Raw genomic sequence first — 8,432 nt, 5'->3', positions numbered from 1 at the left:
TTTTAAGGACTGTAAACATACAATGACTCACTGAATGAATCTTCTTATGTCGTTGTGACTCAGTTCAGATGTGTGGCTATTGTATAAACACACAATAGAACCCACAAAATTGTGTTGTTGTCTATAGTGAATTTAAAATGTCAACACTGACTAAAGCTAAAGCGTCACATTTCTGGGCATAGATCAAAACACAAAGGCATCCTTTTCGCAGGCTTAGCTATGGGGATTTATCTCAGCAATAATCTTGTATAATATCAACAATTCGTGCTCATTTATTGGTGATTATTCTTCATTACGCTCAGATGCTCCACAGGTTGGCTCGGCGCACATAGGGACTAAGTTCCTGGCTGATGTGATGCATGATTGAGACGGATCACCGAGGTCCACTGAGATCCGCTCTCTGCAGTAAGCAAGGAAAGCTGCGGTCGAGCGGACTCATTACAACTGGTCACTGTGGGGTTTCCATGCATGAACTCCTAATTAGACCCAATAAATGGATGGAAATCTTTCAGTATGGAAAATGGCCCCGGTGTTTGGGAACAATAGACCCCGAAACTCTATTAAACCTGTAATGGAAATCATTTATCATGCCTGTGGTGTATGTGTGTATGACCTCCACCCTTTGTGTGGACTGCTTGATATTCAGCCTGTATCACATGGCTTAGAGTCTGACTTGGAACCTCCACATTTTCTTGCTGAGCTGTGCTTCCTTTCATGCGGTTAACCTTGAGTTTCAAAGCGATTCACAGGGCATGTGATGCCGGAAGTGAGATGATATCGTCTCTAAACATTTTTTATTTTTCTATCTTGCTCCAGGTGCTGTTGATGTAAAGAAAAGAAGCTGTGGGTCTTAGTTTAAAAGACTCAAATCCCCTCGAATGAATAATGGAAGTAATGTTAGGAAAAGATCTCCGTCAACCTGTGTGAGTGATAAATGTATTTTATTCCCACGATAACAACTTATGGCCAAAAACTGACATTTATTAACTTCCTGGACAATTTGTTTCTATAGCGTAATTCTGCTCGGGACATTTGATTCGTAATAGAACAAAACCACAATAGATATTTCCTGTCTGCATATTGAATCCATGAATAGTTTCTGAATGTGCATTATTACTGTAAACTGCATATCAATATCTTGAAGCCCTGGCCGTACAGTCCATCCCAGACTGTAAACACAACAGAGGCACCTGCATTAAAGCTCAATGAACAGCAGCCCACGGTTATTTATAATCTCTGGTGACGTCTATCAAATTAATTTAGAACATGTGCTTGTTGATTTTTTTGTTCAAAGTGTTTAAGTTTGAATCTAAACTTATTTTTGGTCATATATGCGATTCTCACTGCCACTAGAGGTTCCCAAATCTCCCCTCTCTTTGAGTTTGTAACATTAATTATTGATAATCCATAACCTGACTTTTTTAGGGTTTAAAAGCACCACAGTTTGCAGGTGAAAGGGTTTTGACAGAGTGAGTCAATGTCCATCAGGGTCATGCACATCACTGTCAGGAAGTCAATGGGTTAAATATAAGGGACTCAGATCTACTAACATTCACACTCATGTAAACTAAAGTTGTGCATCACTTTATCTTGACGTAAAATATTGTTGTTTCTTACTCTAGCCAATTAATTTATAAAATCCCAAGCACTTTACTGTACAACCTTTAATTACACTTTGATCCATAATAAATATTAATTTGTTTTCCTACTGATATAAAATATACAGAATGCTATTCATCACAATAAACCTGACAGTGAATATAATATAATTTTTTCCATGGCTCCATATTTTTGCTGAGTTAGGATTCATTTAAATTTTACTTTGGATAATTAATGTTGAAAACATCTTCTTTTTAAATATTTCAACAAGGAAACTTTTGCTCAAACTTTGATAGCGAGCATATTACATTATTCTATTCAATTATTTCCACTTTTAATGTTTTCAATAGTTTTTCTTTACAGAAATAAATATAAAAATTAAAGTTTTCTTTTTAAAAATAAAGGTTTCTACTGGATTAAACCATTTCCAGTTCACTTCTGCATGAGTTGTCACAACATTTAATGTTTAAGACACAGAAAAAACATTAAAGCTTTAAATTAAGACAAAGAGCAAAGGGTGAACATTCTAACCCACAGTATAGTTCAACGTGCCCCCCCCACTGAACGTAATTAATGATCTTTTCATTTTTCTGCTCCTATCCACTAACGACTTGACCTTTCCTTATGTCTTAAGTAGAGAGCTAATTACACTTTAAATCTATTAGTGTTTTAAGTGAACTGTGACTTTGCAGTGACTGATCTGTTAACCCCCCCCCCCCCCCCCCCCCCCCCGGAGTGTTTCCCCCGCTCCCTCCACTAAATGCTGCTGTGTCTCCACCGATCAGCCCAGTCCCACTATCCTGGGGACTAACTGGGCAGAATGGGATTGAACGGAGTGGTTTATTCGGTCCGACCGGCACCAAACAATGGCAAGAGAGCCTCTCACCAATAGCTGGAGCTGCACGGGCGCTGACATCACATCACTCCCACATCTCTCTCTCTCTCTCTGTGTATTTCAGCCCCACCCGCCTCCTCTCCATTAGCGAGTCGCTCCGTGTCCCGGTGTTATTTAAAGCCAGAGATCCTCCCTCTCTCGCCGAGCCCACTGTGTTGCATCTGTCTGCCTCGCCGCGTGTGTGTCTGAGTGTGCGTGCGCGTGTTGTGTGTGTGTGTGTGTATGTGTGTGTGTGTGCGTGAGTGTGTAAGAGGGTGCGCTAAAAAAAAAAAGAAAAAAGAAGAGAAACAGGCAGCCAGTGGGAGAGCTAGAGAGCGAGGAGAGAGAGAGAGAGAGAGAGAGAGAGAGAGAGAGAGAGAGAGAGAGAGAGAGAGAGAGAGAGAGAGAGAGAGAGACACACACAGGGGGGGGAAAGGCAAAAAGCATCTGAGAAGGCAGAAGGAACGGGAGAGTGTGAGACAGCTATGAAATTCATCCGAGCTATTTGCTTACTGCTTCTCTGTCCGGCTCTGAGCCTCAACACCAGGTAAGAGACCAAAGCCCTTTCCTGTTCTTTGCTCAGTTTCACCCTGATGGGGACTCTGGAACCAAGGGGGGGGGGGGGGGGGGGGGGGTTCAAAGCATGCAACGGGCAACGTTAGATCCCCTAATCTGAAGGTTGGTTCAGTGCTGCCAAACGCTGATGCCTTAATTCACCCTGGCACCGATCCTCTGTGTGCTCGGGCATGTTGCGAGAAATGAAAAGACTTGCAAAAAAAAAAAAAAAAAAAAAGGAGGAAGGAAAGAGTCTCTCTGTGGAACTGGGCTTTTATCTCTCACCAGTTCTGCGCAGGCTGAGAGACACTTGTCCTCTTGTGGTGGTAATGCCCTGAGCGCGACGCATCTTGAATAGTGGTGACTTTGCTTTTTGGGGGGGGGGGGGCACTTTTGCTGCCTGCCGGTCAGGGAGGGAGTAAGTTGAAGTCAGGGACGAGCCGAGAAAGAAAGGACAAGGCTACTTGTGTTGCAGGGGGGAAAAAGAGCAGGTGTGTTTCTATCTGCGTGTGTGTGTCTGTGTGTGTGTGTGTGTGTGTGTGGGAGATATCAGCCTTTGGAAGAAGCTCAAGGAGTGATGGAAGAGTGGAATGAATAGGAGAGAATTGTGTGGAGAGAGGGAGTTTTGATGATTAATTAAATCATTGATAAAATCATCCTTCTTCCCTGCCGGTGCCTGACACCACTGCCTTAATGAGAACTGGGAGAGGAGGAGATCCAGGGCTTTGACTAAACCAGTGAGACATCACAAGCAGGGAGGCATGCATTATAAAACTTGCCTTTTTCCTTTTTTGCTGCTCGGTGCCCCAAAAAACATTTGGATTCATCGGTGTTCTTGGTGAATTAGTGAAATGCGGCTGCAGAGGATTTGAAGTCACAAACACACAAAGACCCACATGGTTGTTGTTTTTGTGTTTGGTGCTGTGTGGCCAAACACATGAATGTACAGGATGTGAAATGTGCCTTTTGGCCTGAGGAGATACAACAGATCGAGATGTGCAGAGAACACAGTCAAGGTTATTGCCCATTTCCAACATTTTGATGATGCTTATGTACGTATGACTCGTATAACAAAGATCAGTATTGATGTAACCACCTCCAGCGTGTAGTCATGTGCAGATTAGGCACCGACACACCCTTTAATACACATGTGTTAGTAACTGCATTAAAGCAAATGTCTAAATAACCTTTTGGGCAAACTTTTCAGTCCATTTTTAACAACATCTAATTGGTTGATTGCGCATATTTAGAAAATATTTACCCAATTTGAGGCTCATTATATCCGTGTCAATATTTATATTTCAAACGGTGTGTGACATCATCAGCCTCCGAGGTGATCTTCCAGGTGCTAATTGGAGGAGGAGGCATTACTGTGGTAATTTGGCAGGTCACTGCAGATTGTATGGAGCCTCTTGAGGGGGGGGGGGGGGGGGGGGGGGATGTCATGGAGGTAATTACCAGCAGACAGTGACACAGATATAATCAGTGTTTCATTAGTTTGTTTCCAAATTCAACATCCAAACGAGAAGGCGCTCAGGAGGCGGGTCTTGGAGTCAGAGGGATGTTCCAGGCAGAAGGTGAAACCTCACCTGTGACCTACTGAACCATTACCTCTAATAACGTGAAAGTACACATGATGTGCAGGGTCGTCAGTTCTCATCTGCTCTGACACATCTGCCTGCTCTGCCCCCAGGAGGCAGTGGAGAGAACCAGCCAATAGTATCATGTTGGAGTAATTTCAATTAGAAATGGGCTCTGATTAGAAGTGAGTGTAACAAGTATTTTTAGATCACTTCTTCTGTTTCTCAAACTCGACCCAAATGAGATCTGTTTGTCTTCCTAGTCTTTATAGAGATGGTTTTCCCTGGTAGTTAATAGGATTATGCAAAAACTACCGATACAGATCACCATGTATCTTGGTGGATGGATCCAGATAAGGGGGGGGGGGGACGTTTCTCACTGTCTTTAACATTTCAAGATGCTTTTTGAACATTTCCATACACGTCTCAAGAAATGAGGCAGAGATAGTTATGAAGACAACATGTGTGGAGGTCATATATCTCTAAACAGGAGGGATTTGCTCCAGATCCATATCATGATCAGGATGATTCTGATCTAAATACATGTACAGTACATGCAATATGGTGATGAAGTGGCCAATCAGCTTGGCGAGGGTCTGTGCTCTCAGATTGCCCTTTAAGTTTAATATATGTAAACACAATTTGCTGAAAGGTTTGTCAAAATATCAAAAGATTCTTACCTCACAACCCGAAACCAGACTTTTCTTGAGCTTCTTCTTTTTTTATATCTTCTTATAAGGAACGGACCATATGGCAGAAAATTCTATCAAGATAAAAAAAGATCATATCAGTCGATATTGAATATTATCATGGGAAATGTCTATTTTGTAATTTTGTTATGTTGCTATTGTTGAAAATGACATAGCTCTATTAAAAGATATTGTTTTATAGCCCAGTCCTACTTTCATCTTTGTTTTTAAACTATTGTTTTCAAGATAAGCTCTAAACTTTAACACTCATTCTGCACAGAGGACAGGTGAGTAGCTTTAATGTTGGGGACAAGGTTTTACCTCAGGACTCTTCACATGTCCATGATTTAAATTTTAAATTTCAAAAGTGTAAATTTTAAAAGGACCGCCGAGAGGCATCCGCAAGGACGGCGAAAGGTTATTTTACACTTCTAAAAGATTAGTCATCACTACGAGCAGCCATGGATGGATTAAATTAAAGGTCCTTACTGAAAAACAGGAGGAAGAAAACCTGCTGATCCGTAACACCTGTCCGCTCCATCGCTGATCCACTCCTCCTGCAGAGGTTGACTTTTGTCGACTGTTATCCCCGTCAAATATGCAGAATTAGCTATGCTTTTAATAGTCGGGGGGTAATTAGCTGGTGTATTATCATGCCATGCTGTCTTTTGTTCCAGCGCTGCCCTAGAGTGCTTCGACTGAGGCCGCTAACAGTTGGCAGCGATGCATTTAACATAAAGCTCCTGAAATTGGTTTTATAATTGCTAACATGGCCAGAGATTTTTAGATAAAAGCAGTACATCATTTTTTCGATTTGCGTTTGTCTTTTTATTTTTGATGTACCTCGTTTCAAACCTCAACGTCTTTCAGAGGTGGTTTTCCGGCTTTAGTGTTTTTTTTTTTCCTCTCTATCTTTTTCCGATCATCAGAACCACAAGCAAGGCCAGAGAATGAAAATAACACTGTGGGTGGAATTTTTTATTCTTTTTGTTGCTTTGGATGAAGCTGGCACTCGAAAAAAACCTTCGCTCGCGTCCCCGTCGGGTTTCTGTTGTCATCCTGGAGGTCAGGCATCGACCCGAGGCTCATCGTTTGTGACACACACTCATTTCTGGTTGTAATAGTGAAACTTTGAGGAGGGCCTTACTGGGGGGGGGGGGGGTGCATCAGCTGCAGCAGAATGAAATGTGACCGGAGCCGTCTCGTGTACATATCGCTCTGCCTCGCTTTGCTTGATTCACTATCATCACATCAGCGGTGCGTGAGGGAATCCATTTCACAAGGTAACCGCAACCCTCCATTGCCATCCACCCCCCCCCCCCTCCCCCCACCCTCACAAAACTCGTTCTACAAACATTCACAATTTTGAACAATTGGCCAAAATGTAATGTCTTATTATCTCTGTAAAAATGTGCTGTTCTGGGGCCAGTACCTGCTCCCGTGAGAGCTTGATTAAGATGGATTTGATTTTAATGAATTGAGTGGGTTACTCGGGCCACATAATGGTGCTGCAGGGCTGTATGTCATTGCAGAAATCAATTGGTACTTAGGCAGAAGACAGGGCTGCATTGACACTGGTCCCGTGAGATATGACCGGCCACCTCTGGGTCAGGGTTGCGAGGCGAGTTTTTGCGTTGGAATTCTTTTTTAATCTGTCGTTCCACGGATCAAACATCAAAAATTCCCTTTCAAGGAATTTCTTGAGACGCATTTGACACGTTCTTCTTGCGGCCATCTTTCATGTCCTTCACCTCAGTGGGCTCCTCTTGGAGGCTGTGATATCTGGTGGGATTTCCACCGCATCAAATATTTATGAGTGTTTTGGACAGCAATTAAAAAGATGACAGAGAGCTGTGGATTACACACGGGGTGGAGACACTTACTTTATATGTTAATATTTGCCTTTGCATACAAGCATATTCTAGATAACATGTCGTTTTAATCATGTTACACAGGGTCAGACATGTAAAGGAAGATAAAGGGACTAATGACTGAGCTGTGCAGGGATTATAATGACTGCTTCATGATATCAGTCACCATTTGCATTTCTCTTGTATGACAATGTTTTGTAATAACAGTATTTTGGCTGCGAGCAATCAAACCAGACATTACTTCGAAAATATCCTCTCAATTTGTGAGACTCTTGCTTAGTAATTATTCATTTTCTTGTCACAGAAACTTCTCTTAAGTATAAAGCAGCATTTCCTTGTTCAACTGTTTTTTTTATGCCTACAGCCACAGGAACGTGGAAGGTGCTCCGCCTCTTTATATTAATTCATCACAACATTAGAGGGCGCCAGATCGTCATTTACGTCAATCAATACTTTCTTACACGTTACGATGAATAAATCCCATCAAGACATTCGGCAGAGAGAGAGAGAGAGAGAGAGAGAGAGAGAGAGAGAGAGAGAGAGAGAGAGAGAGTGAGTGAGTGACCGAAACTCCCCATGATATCTCACTTTCAGCCACTCACAGTCTGCATGTTGTTTTGCTTTTCAATTTCACAAGGCTGAGATGAAACTCGAACGCCCACCACGCCGGGTGGAGCGGTGAGGATTGACTGGAGGTCAAGTGTGGAGCCGATGCAGAATTAGACCCAACTAGTGACCAGGGAGAGATGTTCTAATGTCAATCTATACAGTGATGGAGTGTGAATGATGAGCAGGGAGTCGGACTGAGGGGGAAAGAATCCACCTCTTATATTTGGGCATTGTTTAGCGTTTAGATGATGAAGGGGGAACTACTTAGAGCAGATGTGTTTTCATTGGTCCTGATTGTTTCTGAGTCTGATCGTCATCGTGATCTGGTGCTTCATTTATATCGAAGGTCATCTGATAAGTCTGCCACGTTGGATCTGACACCCATGATCAAACATTTATCTCTCTGGGCAGATCAAGGGACGGGACCAGGGGGAGGGGCCCTGGCTCCAGCTAAGATCTGATTGGCCACAGTGTCTCTAGTTACTTACTAACAATAAGTATGATAATATGTTAAGCATGTTTTATTTCGATGTGTGGCTTTGCCCAAAGCTATAGAGCTCAGGGTAAACAAGGAATGACTTGATGTGAGCCTTACACAATGAGGAGTTTGGACCCTTTCTCCATCTTAATTTGAGCAGAGCAGTGGTTTCAGTGG

At 42.5% G+C, this 8,432-nt stretch overlaps 1 protein-coding gene across 1 annotated transcript in view; it reads left to right on the top strand.

Moving 5' to 3' along the window:
• The first annotated feature begins 2,847 nt into the window (after positions 1-2,847).
• luzp2 (leucine zipper protein 2) overlaps positions 2,848-8,432 on the top strand; it is a 144,026-nt gene continuing 138,441 nt past the window's right edge. Inside the window, exon 1 of the mRNA XM_053422666.1 lies at positions 2,848-3,020. Coding sequence (XP_053278641.1) covers positions 2,959-3,020 — 62 coding nt within the window. The 5' untranslated portion in view covers positions 2,848-2,958. The remainder of the gene's footprint in view (positions 3,021-8,432) is intronic.

The sequence above is a fragment of the Pleuronectes platessa genome, chromosome 1 (genome assembly GCF_947347685.1).
Source record: "Pleuronectes platessa chromosome 1, fPlePla1.1, whole genome shotgun sequence".
Lineage (NCBI taxonomy): Eukaryota > Metazoa > Chordata > Actinopteri > Pleuronectiformes > Pleuronectidae > Pleuronectes > Pleuronectes platessa.
This window is presented reverse-complemented; position numbering and strand designations above follow the sequence as displayed.